Here is a 20,407-nt window from a genome sequence, read left to right on the forward strand (position 1 = left end):
CATCTTTGGTTGTTTTGAGTGACTGAGGGCACACACAAAGACCAGACAGGTACACATCAACTCGTCTAAGCTCAGGTAAGAACATATCTCAGTGTGGAAAAACGGTGGCCTGTTCCTTTAAGAAGAATTGAAACTTACTAGGAAGACACAGAGTCTTTTTACACATAAATGCTCCGTTTCCTGGCTCTTCTGTGTATTTCTATCCGTCACAGTCGGAGCCTCCGTGGGTTTAGGTCTCATGAGTCCATCTTGGGGCTTGGTTGTGGTGACAGGACATTTTCAAATCCAAAACTTGACAGGCATGAGTTGTAGTTTGTGCCGGGTCTTTGCCAGTGGAAAAGCAGCATTTATACCTTGGAATCAGGGCCGGACTGGGACTGAAAACCAGCCCTGGACTCTGGTCAGCCTGGCCTAAATCAGCGTAAATGTGACACTTCCACAAATACACATGTGAACCTCTGACCCCCCGCCTTAACCCAGAGCATTTTCTACAGTTCGGCTTTGCCCAAATCTAAAAGCTTCTTGACTGGAGAGCAACACTGTGACGCCTCATTTGAAAGCTAGAATCTAGAAAAGACAAAAATGTGAAAAAAATGACCAAAAAATGACAAAAAATGACAAAAAATTGACAAAAAAATAACAAAAAAAATGACAAAAAAATGACAAAAAAATAACAAAAAATTTGACAAAAAATGACAAAATGACAAAAAAGTTACAAAAATGAGTTGAATATCTTATTGAATATATTGAAAAAAATGATGGGGAAAAAATGTGATGACGTGAGGAAAAAGATCCTTCAGTTCAGGCGGGAGTTAAGAGGTTAACCAAGCTTTACCCAAATATAAAAGTTTTAAAGAGAAGCATTAGAATATCGACGACAACGAGGATGAAAACGGAACAAAAAGTACCCGGAAAAGCAACAACAAAGCAACAAAAAAGCGACGAAAAACCAACAAAAACACAACCAAAATGAAACGAAACAAAACCAGGACTGAAATGAGAAAAAAAAAAAAAAAGTGGCAAAAGAGTGACAAAAACTCTCCAAAAACCCACAAAAAAGTGATGAAAAAACAACAGAATATGTGACAAAAATGTGGCGACAAAGAAACAAAAAGTTTCAATCACTTTTGTAGGCCTGGCCCAAATTAGCGTAAATGTGACACTTCCACAAATACACATGTGAACCTCTGACCCCCCGCCTTAACCCAGAGCATTTTCTCCAGTTCGGCTTTGCCCAAATCTAAAAGCTTCTTGACTGGAGAGCAACACTGTAACGCCTCATTTTTTTGTTGCTTTTTCATTACTTTTTTGTGGCTTTTTGGCCTGTTTTCGTGACTTTTTTCTCACTTTTTCGTTGTGTTTTCGTCTCTTGTTTTTCGAGTTTTTTTTTTCATGTTGTTTTTTTTTCATCGCTTTGTCGTCACGTTTTCGTCGCATTTTGTTGTGTTTTTGTCACTTTTTTTGTCACTTTTTTCTTGCTTTTCCAGCGCATTTTTGTTTTTCGGATGCTTTTCTTTTAACCCCTTAACTCCCACCTGAACCGAGCACATTTTCTCCAGTTTGGCTTTACCCCAATCCAAAAGCTTCTGGGAAAAAGCTGTGAAAAAAGCAACAAAACTGCGACAAAAACAATGATGGAAATTTGACAAAAAAGTGACGAAAAATTTATGAAAAAGTGCCAAAAATGTCACAAAAATGACAAAAGAAATGACAAAAAAAGACAAAAAAAAGGACAAAAATGTGACAACAAAAAAAAGAGTTACAAAAATGAGTTGAATATCCAGCAAAAAAATGATGGGAAAAAAATGTGATGACGTGAGGAAAAAGATCCTGTGAAAAGCTGTGAAAATAGTGACAGAACTGAGACGAAAACAATGGTGGAAATGTAACAAAAAAGTGACGAAAAATTTATGAAAAAGTGACGAAAATGACAAAAAAATTACATTTTTTTTGTACAAAAATGTGACAAAAATTGGATAAAAATTTGACAAAAAATGACAAAAAACAAAAAAAATACAAAAATGTGACAAAAATTTGATCAAAAAATTGACCAAAAAATTGATTAAAATTTGACCAAAAAATGACAAAAAATGACAAAAATTTGACCAAAATTTGACCAAAAAATGACAAAAAATTGATTAAAATTTGACAAAAAAATTACAAAAAAATGACAAAAATTTGAAAAAAATTTGACCAAAAATTGACCAAAAACACAACAAAATGTGACGAAAACGTGACGACAAAGCAATGAAAAAAGCGATGAAAAAACAACAATAACATGAAAAACAAGAGACGAAAACACAACGAAAACTCGACAAAAAGCCACGAAAAAGTCATGAAAAAGCAACTAAAAAATGAGACGTTACGGTGTTGCTCTAAAAGTGAGTTACAAAAATGAGTTGAATACCCAACAAAAAAATGATGGGAAAAAAATGTGATGACGTGAGGAAAAAGATCCTGTGAAAAGCTGTGAAAATAGTGACAGAACTGAGATGAAAACAATGGTGGAAATGTAACAAAAAAGTGACGAAAAATGTATGAAAAAGTGACGAAAATGACAAAAAAATGACATTTTTTTTAAAAATAAAAATGTGACAAAAATTGGATAAAAATTTGACAAAAAATTACAAAAAATGACAAAAAAAAGACAAAAAACAAAACAAAAAAAATACAAAAATGTGATAAAAATGTGATAAAAAATTGACCAAAAAAATGACAAAAAATTGATTAAAATTTGACCAAAAAATGACAAAAATTTGAAAAAAAATGACCAAAAAATGACAAAAAAGTATTAAAATTTAACCAAAAAATGACAGAAATTTGACAAAAATTTGACAAAACATTGACAAAAAATTGACCAAAAATTGACCAAAAACACAACAAAATGTGACGACAAAATGTGACAACAAAGCAATGAAAAAAGCGATGAAAAAACAACAATAACATGAAAAACAAGAGACGAAAACACAACGGAAAATCGACAAAAAGCCACGAAAAAGTCATGAAAAAGCAACAAAAAAATGAGACGTTACAGTGTTGCTCTAAAAGTGAGTTACAAAAATGAGTTGAATACCCAACAAAAAAATGATGGGAAAAAAATGTGCTGACGTGAGGAAAAAGATCCTCTCGGTTCAGGCGGGAGTTAAGAGGTGAAGCTTTTAGATTTGGGTAAAGCTCGGTTTCGCCCGGGGGTAACTGTAAAGTGAGAGGCCAGTCCGCCCCTGCTTGGAATGTTCCACAGTGTGCCTTTAACCCGATGAGATCTTCAGTGCCTAGATTAGGAAATTATAAAGGGGCAAACTCGCTGATTTAAAGCAAAGTTTGCGCCTTTCAAATTGCAGTAAATGGCAGTTTGTTTTCCTATATCATTATGAGTACATTAAACTCTGGCAGTCATAAATATAAACTCTGGCAGTATGCAGTCATAAATATGAATCCATCTCTCTCATTTTCTGTCTCCGAGTGAAAACGTGTCTGTGCAGTCGCTTTGATCCGCTCGCGTTTTCCACTCGTGAGGCGACAACCCCGAGGCTCTGAATGTGGCGGCGCTGACGGTTATGTAATTAGCAAAGATAGCCCACAGCTGTATGTTTGTGAAGGCCTGAATTAGAATAAACAAGAGCTGAGCGGTTCAGGCCACAGAAATGCATTGTATGTACAGAAAGTTAAGCTAGTCCCATTGCCGTTCTTTACCCAAATCCTGTAAGGCCAGTGTAACGCCTCATTTTAAAGCTAAGACCTACAAAACTCATCTAAATGGATCTTTTTCCTCACGTCATCAGATTTTTTTTCCCTCGTTTTTTGGGGGGTTTCAACTAATCCTTTTTTTTGTCAAATAGTAAATTTTTTGTCACTTTATGTCACATGTTCATCATTTTTTTCATAATTTTTTCGTCCATTTTATGTACATTTTTCATCATTTTTCATCATTTTTTTGGTAATTTTTTGTCAATTTTTAGTCGATTTTTTTGTCTTTTTTTTTTTCAATTTTTTGTCAGTTTTTGTTAAATTTTTGTCATTTTTTTGTCAATTTTTAGTCGGTTTTTTTTGTCATTTTTAGGTCAATTTTTTGTCATTTTTTTTGGTGATTTTTTGTCAGTTTTTTGTCAATTTTTTGTCAGTTTTTTGTCCTTTTTTGTCAGTTTTTTGTCAGTTTTTGTCAATTTTTTGTCAGTTTTTGTCATTTTTTTGTCTATTTTTTTGTCAATTTTTGGTCAATATTTTGTCAAATTTTTGTCGTTTTTTGTCAATTTTTTTGTCAATTTTTTGTCAATTTTTTTGGTGATTTTTTGTCAGTTTTTGTCAATTTTTCGTCAGTTTTTTGTCATTTTTTGTCACATCTTCATCATTGTTTTCGTCTCAGTTTTGTTGCTATTTTCTCACCTTTTTCCCAGAAGCTTTTGGATTGGGGTAAAGCCAAACTAGAGAAAATGTGCTCGGTTCTGGTGGGAGTTAAGGGGTTAAGAACCTCTGAGCCTTTAGACACGCCCCTCCACACGCTGTCTGTGGCATCAGTGGGGAGGGGGTTCTGCTGAGGAGCAGTGGTTGGTTACTCGGCTGGTGACCAAAGCTCGGGGGCGTCTCCAGGAGGTGGGGGCGTTCCTAGGAGGACTCAGGCAAACCTATCCCTAAAATGGCCGCCATCAGAGTTTTTACAGATTACTCAGAAATACGTGAATGTGCCAAGGCAACACTTCAGCCATGTTTTTAATGAGGGAGTGACAGAATAACATGATGTCCCTGAAATGTCTCCGAGACCTGTCAGATACCGAGGAGATCTCATAGTCACACGGAGTCTCTGAGGTCTCGGAGACATTTCAGGGACGTCACAGAAACGTTTCACAGGTCGAGGACAATAAATAGTATTTGCGACACAGCAGCTTGAGACCGCGTAGACCTCTCGAAATCTAACCTCTTAGTTTTCGCCGAGACGACCTGGAGACTCGCCTTATCTCCAGGGGATGTCCCGGAGACGTATCAAGCATCGGCTTAAATGAGTTGAATTGAGGAAATGTTTCTTGTTTTGAGCGGTTTTCACTCATTTAGACACTTTTCCTGATCGGACCGAGTTTACTTTGCTTGTTTGAGGACATTTCAGACCAGTTCTAGGGTAAATCTCGCTTGAAATAAGAAAGTAAAATTGCCAATGAGACAAGACCAATTTTCTTTCCCCATTGGCAAAGAAAATGACCTGAAATAAGGACGAAACGTATCGAAACAAGTCAGAAACATTTTTTGTCATTTTTTGTCCATTTTTTATCAGTATTTTTTTGTCATTTTTGTCATTTTATGTCCATTTTTTTCTTTTTTTTGTCATTTTTTGTCATTTTTTGTCATTTTTTGTCAATTTTTTGTCATTTTTTGTCGTTTTTTTGTCATTTTTTGTCGTTTTTTTTGCCATTTTCTGTCATTTTTTGTCGTTTTTTGTCATTTTTTGTCATATTTTTTTGGCGTTTTTTTTGTCGTTTTTTTAACGTTTTTTTGTCATTTTTTGTCGTTTTTTTGTCGTTTTTTGACGTTTTTTGTCCATTTTTTGTCATTTTTTGTCATTTTTTGTCATTTTTTGTCGTTTTTTTGTCATTTTCTGGTCATTTTTTGGTCATTTTTTGTCCATTTTTGTTTTGTCTCTCAGCACCCTCTAGCCAAAACATCTTCCCACGGCCCTGTCTCCAGGCGCTTTGGTTTGTGCACAATCAGTCCGAGTTGTGGAGACTTTGCGGAGACGGCCAGTCACGACTTCCCGGTGAAAGATCCAGATCTTCATCTCATCGACCAGACTTTTGGTGAAGCCTAGTTACAAATAATGAATGAATGAAAAGATCGTTTGACACTTTGACTTAGCGTGTAAAAGTGGCCTCTCAGCTAAATGCTAAACCACACTCCCCCATGTTCTGTCTGCTCCAGTTTCCTCCATCATCAACACCTAAAGATGCACAACAGGCTATAGTTACTCCTGAGCACAGACGTAGCTCAAGGTGTGAAGATGCGTTAGAGCTTCGTCCTGAAACGCTCCCGATGACCTGCTGAGTTTGAGCAGATCGTCGCCGGCAGGTCCCTGGGAACCGCGGCCGGTGTCAATGTCAATGTCAATTTTATTTATAAAGCACATTTAAAAACAACCATTGTCGACCAAAGTGCTGTACAAGAACAGTAACAATATGTACAATAAACACAATAAAAGTTAAACACAGGTAATATATAAAGGCACAAACTGTATCTGGTCTACATGGAACCGAAGGCCAAGGCAAAAAGATGAGTTTTTAATTTGGTTTTAAACTCCTCTACAGACTGAGCCGAGCGCACATGTAGAGTAAGGCTGCTCCAAAGTTTAGGGGCCGCCACTGAGAAAGCTCGGTCACCTCTGGACACACGCTTGGATTTAGGAACAGACAAAAGAAGCTGGTCAGCAGACCTCAGAGCTCTGGAAGGACAGTAGAGCTGCAGCAGTTCTCACAGATACTGAGGTGCCAGCGAATTTAGGCATTTAAAAACAATCAGCAGAACAATCAGGTGTAACTGAATCCGCCTGAATGTGTGTCATATACGTACAGGGAGGCGGCGCCGCTTTCACTCCACAACAATGACTTTACCAAAGCAGGGAAACCGGTATCTGTCATGTACAGAGATAAGACCAGAGTGTGAGCGAAGGATCCGGATGCACATGTGGCCAGGGGCGGACTGGGACTGAAAAACAGCCCTGGACTCTGGTCAGCGTAAATGTGACACTTCCACAAATACATATGTGAACCTCTGACCCCCCGCCTTAACCCAGAGCATTTTCTCCAGCTTTACCCCAGTCCAAAAGCTTCCAAATGCCCGGAACATGACAGTGGGTCAAAATGACCCGCGAAGGCAACACAAGGGCTAAAAGTACATTGGTTCAATGAACAATTTAAATTGTCTCATATCTGCTAATGAAGAGTTTTAAATTGACTCAATGAACCTTTGAACATTCAAGTCACGAACATTTTTTTGTTGAACCAATTTAAAATGTTCACAGTTACAGATGAAACATTTATAGTTGGACTAATGAATATATATCATTATGAACAACTAGTAAAATGCAGATGTAAATGATTTCTATACATTTTCAGATTAAGCCAATGTTTTATTTTTCTCAGTGTGCAATACAAGTAAAGGTTACTCAGTCAAATTATTAAAGGCAGAAAGTACAAATTCAGCTCATATACGGCAACACGTCGGGGTCAAACCTTCTTTCTTGTTTTGAGTCAGTGGCATTGACGAGACATCTGCATAGCACCACCTGCTGTTCATAGAGAGTACTTTTTAAGTCACCTTTCAGTACTGGCCTAATATGTAGAATGAGCCCAATCCTCCAGCTTAATATAGAAGCTGCAGTTACACGTCTGACCTGAGGTGGCAGTAGTGAGTATAAAATCCCTACAGGACATACATTTATCATAAAAATCCTCTCGTGGCTCCGGGCGCCGTGTGATTTTTTCCACGTCGTTGGCAGATCTGTACTTTTACGACACCGGGAGGAGGAGGAGAAGCGCCGCCTGGAGCAGAGCCTGAACTTTGAGGGGAATGTGTCTAATTGTTTGTGAGTCTTCACTTGAACCGATGCCAAATCACTCTGACATTTCCCTCCTGTGAGCGCTCGCTGCTCTGTTTCAACAGGCTTCCATGGTTCTTTCATTTGAGTTTAATTTCTGCTCTCTGTGTTGCTGCACTGTGGGTTTTCTCCTCTTCCTCCCTCCGTATGAGCAGAATCCTCCTACTGATTATGGATTTATTCCTTATTCAAGCTTTCCATTATGTTATTCTGTCACTCCCTCATTAAAAACATGGCTGAAGTGTTGCCTTGGCACATTCACGTATTTCTGAGTAATCTGTAAAAACTCTGATGGCGGCCATTTTAGGGATAGGTTTGCCTGAGTCCTCCTAGGAACGCCCCCACCTCCTGGAGACGCCTCCGAGCTTTGGTCACCAGCCGAGTAACCAACCACTGCTCCTCAGCAGAACCCCCTCCCCACTGATGCCACAGACAGCGTGTGGAGGGGGCGTGTCTAAAGGCTCAGAGGTTCTTAAAGAGACAGAGGCCTATTTCAAGACATTCACTACAGCCATTTTGAGAGAGACATTTTATACAAGGCAGTTATTCTAATTTACTGCATTTACAGACCGACAGAAGGTTTGTCATCGTTGTAGTGAGATATAGACTGGTGCTGTGGGACTGAAAAAAGCAGAACACCCCCTCTTTAACCCCTTAACTCCCGCCAGAACCGAGCACATTTTCTCTAGTTTGGCTTTACCCCAATCCAAAAGCTTCTGGAAAAAAGGTGAGAAAATAGCGACAAAACTGAGACGAAAACAATAATGAAGATGTGACAAAAAAGTGAGAAAACTTAGAGAAAACTTGACAAAAGATGACAAAAACTGACAAAAATGTGACAAAAATGTGACAAAAAAATGACAAAAAATTGACAAAAAATTGACAAAAAAATGACAAAAAATGAACAAAAATTTTTACAAAAAAATGACAAAAAATCGACAAAAAATGACAAAAAAATTAACAAAAACTGACAAAAATGTGACAAAAAAATGACAAAAAAAATGACAAAAAATTGACAAAAAAATGACAATTTTTTTTACTTTTTGACAAAAAAAATCACAAAAATGAGTTGAAACCCCCCCAAAAAACGATGGAAAAAAAATCTGATGACGTGAGGAAAAAGATCCATTCAGATGAGTTTTGTAGATCTTAGCTTTCAAATGAGGCGTCACACTGGCCTTACAGGATTTGGGTAAAGCTGACCTGGAGTTAAGAGGTTAAAGAGACAGAGGCCTATTTCAAGACATTCACTGCAGCCATTTTGAGAGAGACATTTTATACAAGGCAGTTATTCTAATTTACTGCATTTACAGACCAACAGAAGGTTTGTCATCATTGTAGTGAGATATAGACTGGTGCTATGTAGGGCTGTCACGGTATGAACATTTTACCTCACGGTTATTGTGACCAAAATTATCTCGGTTTTCGGTTTTATCGCGGTATTTTTTTTAATGTGTGTTAATATGTTCAGATTGCATTGATAGTCCTGAAATGAAATGGTTTCAAAAAAGTCTAACAGTGCTTATTATATAAAAGTAAAGGAACTCTAACGATGTGTTGTTGATGTTTCGAGGGTTTTACATGAACTATTTATAGCGTCAGAAACGAAGATGAACCGTCTTTATCAGGAACATTGTCCTCAGTTTGTTTCCTTCCACTGAGCTTTCGCTTTGCAGATTTGGGAAAATGCCTCAGACAGTGATCATTGTTAAATTCATAAAACTGCGGCGAGCGTGAATCTGCCAGGTATTCGGACACGGCTTATGCTGGCGGTGGCGCTGCAGCCGCAATATGGGGCGACTCGTTACATTCTCCCTCTGCCCAAAGGTTAGTGCTAGATCGTCTGCTCCGGAGGGACGGTCTGCTGTGATTTTGTATAGATCTATGAGTTGGTTTGTCTAAAAATACAAATAACCCTAATCCTTAAAGTTAACCCCTTAACTCCCGCCTGAACCGAGCACATTTTCTCCAGTTTGGCTTTACCCCAATCCAAAAGCTTCTGGGAAAAAAGGTGTGAAAATAGCAACAAAACTGAGACGAAAACAATGATGGAAATGTGACAAAAAAGTGACGAAAAATTGATGAAAAAGTGGCAAAATGTCACAAGAAACTGACATTAAATTGACGAAAAAATTACAAAAATGTGACAAAAAAATTGATTAAAAAAATTACAAAAAAATGACAGAAATGTGACAAAAAATTGATTAAAAATTGACGAAAAAATGACTAAAATGTGATAAAATGTGACATAAAAACGTCAAAAATGTGATAAAAAAGTGACAAAAATGTGACAAAAAAAATTGACGAAAAAAGGACAAAAATGTGACAATTTTTTTTTACAAAAATGTGATAAAAAAGGATGACAAAAATGAGTTGAATACTCAACAAAAAAATGTTGGGAAAAAAATCTGATGACGTGATGAAAAAGATCCTCTCGGTTCAGGCGGGAGTTAAGAGGTTAACCATGTCCCTGGCCCTAACCTTAATTTGTGTCATGATATCTCACGTTTTCGCAGCAGACTGTCCCTCCGGAGCAGAACATCTAGCACTAACCCTGCCCAAAGTCCCACATCAGCATTTCAGCTAAAACTCAACTCTAAAATAATGAATTCTAAGTTGTGTTCTTCTTTCCTGTTGGATGCATTCCTCTGTTTGGTTGCTCCTGTTTTCTAGAACACAGTAATAGTTCTGGCATTATTCTGCTGATCGAAATAGACCAATCACCTTCTGTGCCCTTGGGTAAAGTCCCACAGACGGGTCACTCGCAGGTTCCTCTTGCATATTTTCAGCTCCTTCTCTGTACGTGTGAATAAGTGGGTTATTGAAGGCGCTGGAGGGAAATTCCTTGTGCGGAGTCAAACCCAGAGCTGCTGCCAGGAGCCGCAGTCACCTGTCAGCGGCGTGCGGTGCCTTCCAGACAAGATAAAGCGTTTAATGTGGCGAGGTACGGCTGATGCTGCAGATCCGGCGGGCGGGGCGGATCTGGACAGGTTTAGTTTGGGCCGGAGCCACAGGTCCAGGATAATCCCACTGCGGAAAGGAAAACATGTCTCTGTCTTCTGCACAGACGGCGGCTCCAGGCCAGACTTTGGATCCAGGAGGGACCGGGGCCTTCAGCATGGTCTTCATCCTCCTCTTCATGAGTAAGTTCAACCTTTTCTGCGAGATTAATGTGTTGCTGCAAGATCCGTATCGCTTTCCTAATTTCCTCGGCTTGTGTTTTTACAAGATCATATCTGGTGAGAACAGACGGGAATTATTTACACTCTGTTGGCGAATCTATCAGGGATGATCTTATCGCTCAAGTTCAATGTTCGTTCAGGTTTCTTTTGATATTTCTAATCTATAGAAAGGAAAGCTGAAGAAGCCTTTTGAGAGGTGAAACGACTTCAATGCTAAACAGCTTCAACAATTTCCAATGATGATACATAGCTGTAACCTCCGCTATAGTCTCCGGATTTGATGACTTGAGCATCTGAGTTATTCTGAAAAAATGTCCACCCGATAGTCCACAACCCGTCATTTACTGTAGATCCGGACATCCCATCCAAACACCTGCTTAGCTTCGAGGTTGGACGGATCAGGCAGAGCTTGACCTTTCTGGTTGTTCTGATCTGGGGTCGCTGCAGTCGGTCAGGTCTAAGTTCAGCAACATGTGCCCAAAGAATGAGAACAGCTGACGACCTGAACATCCTGAAAGACCCGGTTATTCCATCATTGTATTTCATCTTCCCTGGTGGCACAGGTATATTCCAATATGACAAGGCCAGGATTGTGAAAGAGTGGGTCAGGGAGCACGAGATGGATCGGCCACCACAGAGTCCAGATCTTAACCCCATTAAAGGAACAGGCCGGCGTTTTTCCACACTGAGATATGTTCTTACCTGAGCTGTGACGAGTTCTTTAGGACCTGTCTGATCTTCAGTCACGTAAACACAGCGCAGACGGAGTTAGCATTTAGCCTCTCCCTCTCTCCTCTATAGCTCCAAAACAGGTCAAGATAGAAGCTACCAAGCTCTTCCACGTTTTCCCTATTTAAATATGGTTACGTGAAGTGTTCCACTACAAAGTATAATTACACACAATTAAACAATGTGGATTTTCTAAGCGGATAAAAGGGGGAACTATATTGTAAGGCGTAATAATACCAGGAGTAGTTTGGCAATATTTAAATAGGGAAAACGTGGAAGAGCTTGGTAGCTTCTATCTTGACCTGTTTTGGAGCTATAGAGGAGAGAGGGAGAGGCTAAATGCTAACGCCGTCTGCGCTGTGTTTACGTGACTGAAGATCAGACAGGTCCTAAAGAACTCGTCACAGCTCAGGTAAGAACATATCTCAGTATGGAAAAACGCTGGCCTGTTCCTTTAAGCCATCTTTGAGAGATCTTTGAATCTTCCCCAGCGGCTGCTCTCAGCTTTGTGGCAACAGCTCTCGAAAGGTTCCTCCTGAGGACCTACGTATCCAGGAAATGGAATAACCTGCACTCTACTGAAACAGGAAAATATAAAACAGGGCTGATCAAACTGTGATTTGATATTCTGTTGAACAATTGAGACATAAAAAGAGACATCAGGTCTAATAATAAAGCCCCATGAAGACAAGATGTGATTAATCGAGCAACCCTGGCACTTTCTACATTCACAGTTTCTTGCTCCTTCCTTCTCGTCTTTGTGGCAGGTGTGTTGGGCGCCGTCCGCCTCCAGGCTCCAGACGACGGGTGCTCAGGCGGCTCCTGTAACCCCCAGATCGGGGACCTGATGGTGGGCCGGGCGGCTCAGCTCTCAGCCTCCTCCACCTGCGGCCTGGACGGGCCTCAGAACTACTGCATCATCGGCTATCTGGAGGTACCACGCCCCTTACGCTTAGTACTTTTTACCGTTCACCTGCCATGGCAAGTTAGCTGGAACCAGAGGTTCCGCTAGACTTGTCGGCCATTCGCAAGAATTACCGGCCATTAAAAATATATACATAATGAACGTGGCTTAATATCAATAACAATCTACATTTAGACAGAGCTACACGAGTGCTTTAGTTTGTCCCAAAACACGGCTATTTCTAATTAAAGACTGACGTGAGAAAAATGTAGCTACAGCAAAAATCCAAACATGAAGTTGTGCTCGTGGAGACGGTGGAGCAGCAGGTGTCACGCTGATATACACCACTCATATGCACTTTAACTCAGACAGAAAGTAGCCGATATCTACGACCCTCACGCTGTCCTTATCCAGGTCTGACCAGCTGCTCAGCGAGGGCTGGGCTGTAGATGCCCTTCCGCGCTTTTACGTGGCTTCAGGTGTAAAATAGTGACTAAATCCCTCACCACGGAAATATTGTGGAGAGACAAATCGACAGCACTAAAGTCACAACAGTCAGTCTCGAGCGATTCAAAACGGACCCTGATCTGCTGCGCTTTAGAGCGGCTCCAACACCGGTAACTGAGCCGAGGCGTCTGCGCAGACTGACCGGGGGAAGCGTCTCTAAACCCGGCCACTCTCTGAGCCGAGGCGTCTGCGCAGACTGACCGAGGGAAGCGCCTCCAAACCCGGCCACTCTGAGCGGCTCCAACACCGGTAACTGAGCCGAGGCGTCTGCGCAGACCGACCGAGGGAAGCGCCTCCAAACCCGGCTACTCTCTGAGCCGAGGCGTCTGCGCAGACTGACCGAGGGAAGCGCCTCCAAACCCGGCCACTCTCTGAGCGGCTCCAACACCGGTAACTGAGCCGAGGCGTCTGCGCAGACTGACCGAGGGAAGCGCCTCTAAACCCGGCCACTCTCCCAGGAAGAGCCGCTGCGGGACAGCGCGTCAGTCTGACTTAACACACGCGCGTTTCAAGAATATCCTAATCAAACGTATTCGCTGCTGAGTTCTTAACACACTTATATAAAAGTAAATGTACCTGCAGTTTTGCCGTTTTCTTGGAAAATGTGACGAAGCACGAAGAAAAAGCGTAACATATCCAGACAGCGATGATGGCGCTTCGACTGCGCTTTGTAAAACGGGCTAAAGGCGTAAATCTAAACTTTTTTGATAGAAATATTGAACCTTTTTTAATATTTAGGCCTGTCTCGAAAACACTTTGTTATGTTAGTCACTGACTTAGGTGACATGTTTAATATATTTTTCTATATTCTCTCTCCATATTTTTTACTGTCGGCCAATTTGGCCGATGGACATAACTTTTACTGGCCATTTGCTTTTCAAACCGGCCAAAAGCTACAGCCGGCTAACGGAAACCCTGGCTGGAACACTGTAATACTTGTTATCTGTGTTTGTACAGCACCTTTCACAGGTAAAAGCCTCAAAATGCTTCACAACACAGTTTAAAAATCAGAAATTACACACAATATTAAAGGCCAAGATAACACAAAAAATCATAGAAGCCCAAGAGTAGCTCATTAAAAGTCTGAACAAATAAATGGGTCTTAAGTTTGCTCTGGAAGGCGTTAATTGAGCTCAAAGTGGGCAGAAGATCGTTCCAAAGAAGCAACAGCCTGGAAGGATCGGTCGCCTCTAGTACCAAAACGACTGCGTGGAACCGTCAGCAGATTCTGATCCAAAGACCTCAGGGCCCACGCAGAGGAGTAAGGCTGGAGATCACTGATGTATGAAGGAGCCTGATCATGCAGGGCTCTGAAAGTGAACCAGAGCTTTAAACTTGATCCTATAGGACAGTGGCAGCCAATGCAGTTGCTTTAGATTAGGGAGTGTGTGAGTCCTATTAGCGCTGCAGAGTTTTGCACTAATTGCAGTCGAGAAGCTCCTTCTTGTTCAGACATGAAAACAAACTAACAATAGTCTAAACATGTGACACAAAAGCATGAATGATAAGCTCCAAATCATTTCGTGAAACCATATCCCTAAACTTAGATGTTTTTAGTTGAAAGAAGTAGTTCCTCGTCAACTGCTCACAGTGATACACTAATGTCAAAGAAAACTCCCAGTTTCTAAGGCTCAGCAGACAGAGTCACCCAGGTACTGTTTAATCCCTGGAATCGAATCATCAGGGTAAATAATCAGTATTTCTGTTTTGTCTGAGCTGCAGAGAGTTATCGCTAAGCCATTGTTTTATTTCCACGAGACAATAGAGCAGGGAGTTTAGCCTCCAGATCTCAGACGGCTTAAAGGAGCAGTGAAGCTGGATATCAAAAGTGGAAAGAAACATAACAACCTTTGGATGATCTTCCCCAAACGGATCACATACAGCAAAAATAAGACAGGACCCAAAATGGAACCTTGAGGCACTCCACACAACAAATCTGCAGACTCGGATCTTTTTTGGTAAGCTGTACTAAAGCTACGCCCAGATAAATAGCTGCACCTGGACTTTTTAACCTCTTAACCCCCACCTTTACCCAAATCTAAAAGCTTCTTGAAAAAAAAAGTGTCAAAATAGCAACAAAAACATGATGAAAAAGATGATAATATCATCAGCAAAGGTGGAAAGAAACATCACTGAACCTTTGGATGATCTTCCCCAAACAGATCACATACAACAAAAATAAGACAGGACCCAAAACGGAACCTTGAGGCACTCCACACAACAACTACGTAGACTGACCCCCAGATTCCACATTCCACATCGTCCACTCCGCTCCGAGGGGCCTACGTCGCCTCTCCGCCTCTCCGCCTCTCCACGATAAAAATACGGATCAGCTCTATTTTCAGGTCCGTCTGCGCCGCGTCAGCTCCGGTCGGATCAAGCTCCACAGTTCAGACGCACCAAACGGGAAAGAGAACGACAACAATATCCGTATTTTCAAAGTAAATACCCCCCGAGAGGACTTTATTTTAACGAAAATGACACTATTTCACACAAAGTGACCTCGATAATTCCCTCTGGGGAGTTTGTTATCACAAAAACAATCACACGACCCCATTAAGCTTCTGTTGCTTTCTTTCACGTACCTTTTTTTCCTGCCTCTCTCCCCCTCGCGCATGAGGGGGGGGCGGGGGGGGCACGGGCTTCATGCTTCAACGCGGTATAGCTCGCATGCTCATAAATAGCTGTTTATTATTATATTGGGAGTTTTATTTCTCAAAGTCGCTGCTTTGTGCGCGTGCTCCTCGTGGAGCTGGAGCACGGGCGGATGATGTGGAATCCCGGGGTTATGGACCTTATTTGGTTTGCTGTACTAAAGCTACGCCCAGATAAATAGCTACACCTGGACTTTTTAACCTCTTAACCCCCACCTTTACCTAAATCTAAAAGCTTCTTGAATAAAGTGTCAAAATAGCAACAAAAACATGATGAAAAAGATGATAATATCGTCAGCAAAGGGGGAAAGAAACATCACTGAACCTTTGGTTGATCTTCACCAAACAGATCACATACAACAAAAATAAAACAGGACCCAAAACGGAACCTTGAGGCACTCCACACAACACATACGTAGACTTATGGACCTTATTTGGTTAGCTGTACTAAAGCTACGCCCTGATAAATAGCTACACCTGGACTTTTTAACCTCTTAACCACCACCTTTGGGCAGTCATCTCTTTTTCGTCAAATTTTTCGATTTTTTTTGTCAAATTCTCACTTTTTTGTCCATTTTTCGTCACTTTTTCATCAAATTAATCGCATTTTTTCGTCAAATTTTTCTCACTTTTTTGTACATTTTTTGTCACTTTTTTGTCATTTTTTTCTCAAATTCTTCACTTTTTTGTCCATTTTTTGTCACTTTTTCGTCCATTTTTTGTCAATTTTTTTCTCACTTTTTTGTCAAATTTTTGTCCGTTTTTTTGTCAATTTTTTGTCACTTTTTTGTCCATTTTTTCATCAAATTAATTGCATTTTTTCGTCAAATTTTTCTCACTTTTTTGTCAAATTTTTGTCCATTTTTTGTCCATTTTTTGTCCTTTTTTCGTCAAATTATTTGCATTTTTTCCTCAAATTCTTCACTTTTTTGTCAATTTTTTGTCAAATTTTTGTCCGTTTTTTGTCCATTTTTTCTCACTTTTTTCACATTTTCATCCTTGTTTTCGTCTCAGTTTTGTTGTTTTTTGTTGTTTTTTGTTATTTTCACACCTTTTTTTCGATACCGCCCCCTACCGGAGCTTTTCGGTCGGTACCACCAGATCCACCCTGGTTGGTCACCTGGACTTTTTAACCTCTTAACCCCCACCTTTACTCAAATCTAAAAGCTTCTTGGAAAATAGTGTCAAAATAGCAACAAAAACGTGATGAAAACAAGGATGAAAAAGCAACAAAATGGTGATCGAATGAGCCATTACATGTTTTAGATTTGGTGAGGGGGTTAAGAGGTTAAACCGGGACAAACCTTCCTCCTTTTCGTAGGCAACAGTCAAACAAAAGCAGGAATCTTGTGCTCTCGAGTTTGCAGATCTCACACACAACAAGTCGCCATGGAGACGGGAGATTTGGCTGTTTGCTTAAGACATTGTGCAACCTAAATAATTGCAGCCTTTGAGATTCGATCATCGCGTGAAATCCCGTCTCCAAAACGAGCTCTCCTCCCGTTACCCCCCGAAACGCCCGCTCGCCCCGGCCTCGCTCTCGGACGCCGGCGCCTCTGTGGGTTTTTTTGGCTGAACCCGGCGTTCGCCTCGGCCACGTTCGGGCCCTTTGTGAAAGCGTCTCCTGAGTGAAGGATTTCTGGCCCGTCGTGCGAGTTTTCATACTAAAACAAGTCCTGATCTGTCATTGAGGAGCCCACGCTGTTTGCTATACCCCGAGGAATCGGCTTTGTGACTGCATTTTTTCACTTCACATCCATCTTTTTCCCCCCTTTCGACACTGAGCTGAGGGGAAGTTTCCATTCGCGTTACGGTTTGGGGGCAGGAGGTGTTTTCGGCTGTAAAATCAACTTTGCATTTTCCACGGAATCTACACTCAGGCTTATACTTGAGCAGGGTTTCCTTAACCTCTGAACTCCCGCCTGAACCGAGAGCATTTTCTGCAGTTCAGCTTTACCCAAATCCTGTAGGCCAGTGTAACGCCTCATTTGAAAGCTAAGATCTACAAAACTCATCTAAATGGATCTTTTTCCTCACGTCATCAGATTTTTTTCATCACTTTTTTTGTTGGGCAGTCGACTCTTTTTTGTCAAATTCTTCTCATTTTTTTTTTTCATTTTTTTCACTTTTTCATCCATTTTTTCGTAAAAAAAAAAGTCTCACTTTTTTGTCAATTTTTTGTCATTTTTTTGTACATTTTTTGTCACTTTTTTGTCACTTTTTAGTCCAATTATTCGAATTTTTTCTTCAAAATTTTTCTCACTTTTTTGTCAGATTTTTGTACATTTTTTGTACATTTTTTGTCACTTTTTCATCAAATTATTTGCATTTTTTTGTCAAATTCTTCTCACTTTTTCATCAATTTTTTCGTCAATTTTTTCTCATTTTGTCACATTTTTGTACATTTTTTGTCACTTTTTCTGCAAATTATTCGCATTTTTTTGTCCATTATTTCATAAAACAATTTTCTCACATTTTTGTCAATTTTTTGTCAGTTTTTGTGATTTAAATTTTTTATTTTTTTTCACTTTTTTGTCACTTTTTCGTCAAATTATTCACATTTTTTTGTCAAATTCTTCTCACTTTTTTGTCAATTTTTTGTAATTTTTTTGTTATTTTTTAGTACATTTTTTGTAAATGTTTTCTCACTTTTTTCACATTTTCGTCCTTGTTTTCGTCTCAGTTTTGTTGCTATTTTCACACCTTTTTTCCAGAAGCTTTTGGATTGGGGTAAAGCTGGAGAAAATGTGCTCGGTTCAGGCGGGAGTTAAGGGGTTAAAAACTTAGAAACTCAACTAGTTTTCCTGCATAATTTTTTCAAATCTAAAACACATTCAGCTGCAATTTTGGCTGAAATTGTGCATCATTTGTCTCCGTTTGAGCACAATAATCAAAATGTGAGTCGTTTTTCTTGTCCAGATACAGTTGGCTTTTTGACCCTAGATTATTGTACATGTTCTGACGTGTTTCTAACTTGTTTCGATGCATTTCGTCTTGATTTCAGGTTCTTTTCTTTGGCAATGGGTTAAGAAAATGTGTCTTATCCCATTGGCAGTTTTACTTTCTTATTTCAAGCAGGATTACTTTAGAACCAGTCTGAAATATCATCACACAAGCAAAGTAATCTTGGTCCAATCAGGAAACCGCTCAAACGAGATACATTTCCTCAATTCGAGGCTTGAAATGTACTTTTTGTAGTGGAATAAACTGTGTTTTGTCCTCATCCAGTATATTGTAAACTCATTGGGGAAAACAATACTGTGCATCTAAGTAGCATTTGCATCAATTTCATGAATTTGTAGGAGCTCACAATCCTCGTGAAGGATTGGGACGTTAGAAATGTGTTATGGATGAGTTTGGACCACGTTAAACTAATTTACTCACTCTTTAATTGCCTGAAACAGAAACATTCAGGTATACAGCCTAAAGCCCTATGACAAAAACTCAACGAAAATGTGACAAAAATTTAACCAAAGTGACAAAAACTCAACAAAAATGTGACAAAAACTCAACAAAAATGTGACAAAAATTCAACCAAAAAGTGACAAAAATTCAACCAAAAAGTGACAAAAATTCAACCAAAAAGTGACAAAAATTCAACCAAAAAGTGACAAAAATTCAACAAAATGTGACAAAAAAAAAAACATAAAAAAGGTGACTCAACACAGCAACAACGTGAGGAAAAAGATCAGTTTTGTGGGTCTTAGCTTTCAAATGAGGTGTTACACAGGCCTATATAATGGCCAAAGAGGACAGAATGCATTTGGTTCAGGCGGGTGGTAAGAGGTTAATCATGTTCACCTCGTTATAGGGGAAACAGCTCGGATTATTTTAGGATTACTCAAACACGCATGAATGAAACAAAAAACTATTTAAGGACGTTTTTCTTGAAAGAACAACATTACAACGTGGTTATAAAAAAAACTCTGCTTAACCCTCTTGCTGATATTTTCTCCTAAATGGTGCGTTTTGTCTTTCAGGAGGAGCAGAAGTGTTTCTCGTGTGACTCGCGGCTGCCGTTCGACCCTCAGTCCAACCCCGACAGTCACCGCGTCGAAAACGTCATCACCGCCTTCGAACCCGAGCGCAAGATGAAGTGGTGGCAGTCTGTGAACGGTGACTGTGCAGAGAGTCCCCGCCTAAAGCCCAAAGCTGCAGGGATATTAACTATGTTCTTCATGTCTGTAGGAGTCCATGAAGTCAGTGTTCAGCTGGACTTGGAGACCGTGTTTCAGTTCAGTCATCTGGTCCTCACTTTCAAGGTAAGTCTCATTGTTATTGAGCTAAAATTAATAAAGATGAGACACGAAGAGTCGATCATGTAACGAACTGTATTTTAAACGTTTAAACCTCGTCTAAACCTGGACTAAATCAGGTCTAAAGCTGTTCTTGCAAAGTTTAATCTCATTTAAAGCTTGACAAAAATGTGACAAAAATTCAACCAAAATGTGACAAAAATGTGACAAAAACTCAACAAAAATGTGACAAAAATTCAACAAAAATTCAACAAAAATTCAACAGAAAAGTGACAAAAATGTGAAGTGAGTGTGACCTGGGCCACAAACTGCAACTAGGAATAAATACAGTTTTTTACAGTTTTAAGTTCATTTGTCATTGATTTGATAAAAGAAATCTGTCTGTGGGGAAAGTTTTTTACATTTAAGGCGAGACACTTTAGGTGGAAGTATTGATGTTTCCCGCAGTGGTGGAAGTGGAGATTTGTATCTGTTTTCCTCCCTTTACATCTTAGTTTTCATGTCAGATATAAAAATGATGATGTTTATTTGATGATGTTTTGTCTGCGAGGTGGGGGCGACCCGGAAGTAGAAAGGCCGTCTTTCCCGCGGGTTTTCAT

At 39.9% G+C, this 20,407-nt stretch overlaps 2 protein-coding genes across 2 annotated transcripts in view; both read left to right on the forward strand.

Moving 5' to 3' along the window:
• LOC306965536 (sodium channel protein type 4 subunit alpha B-like) overlaps positions 1-8,957 on the forward strand; it is a gene marked incomplete at its 5' end in the record, with an annotated part of 98,794 nt that extends 89,837 nt beyond the window's left edge. Inside the window, one exon of the mRNA XM_079560010.1 lies at positions 8,937-8,957. The remainder of the gene's footprint in view (positions 1-8,936) is intronic.
• A 1,665-nt stretch (positions 8,958-10,622) lies between these two features.
• lamb4 (laminin, beta 4) overlaps positions 10,623-20,407 on the forward strand; it is a gene marked incomplete at both ends in the record, with an annotated part of 72,138 nt that continues 62,353 nt past the window's right edge. Inside the window, 4 exons of the mRNA XM_079560011.1 lie at positions 10,623-10,719; positions 12,255-12,421; positions 19,533-19,668; positions 19,741-19,814. Coding sequence (XP_079416137.1) covers positions 10,623-10,719; positions 12,255-12,421; positions 19,533-19,668; positions 19,741-19,814 — 474 coding nt within the window. The remainder of the gene's footprint in view (positions 10,720-12,254; positions 12,422-19,532; positions 19,669-19,740; positions 19,815-20,407) is intronic.

This window comes from Gobius niger (genome assembly GCF_951799975.1).
Source record: "Gobius niger genome assembly, chromosome: 7".
NCBI classification, from domain to species: domain Eukaryota; kingdom Metazoa; phylum Chordata; class Actinopteri; order Gobiiformes; family Gobiidae; genus Gobius; species Gobius niger.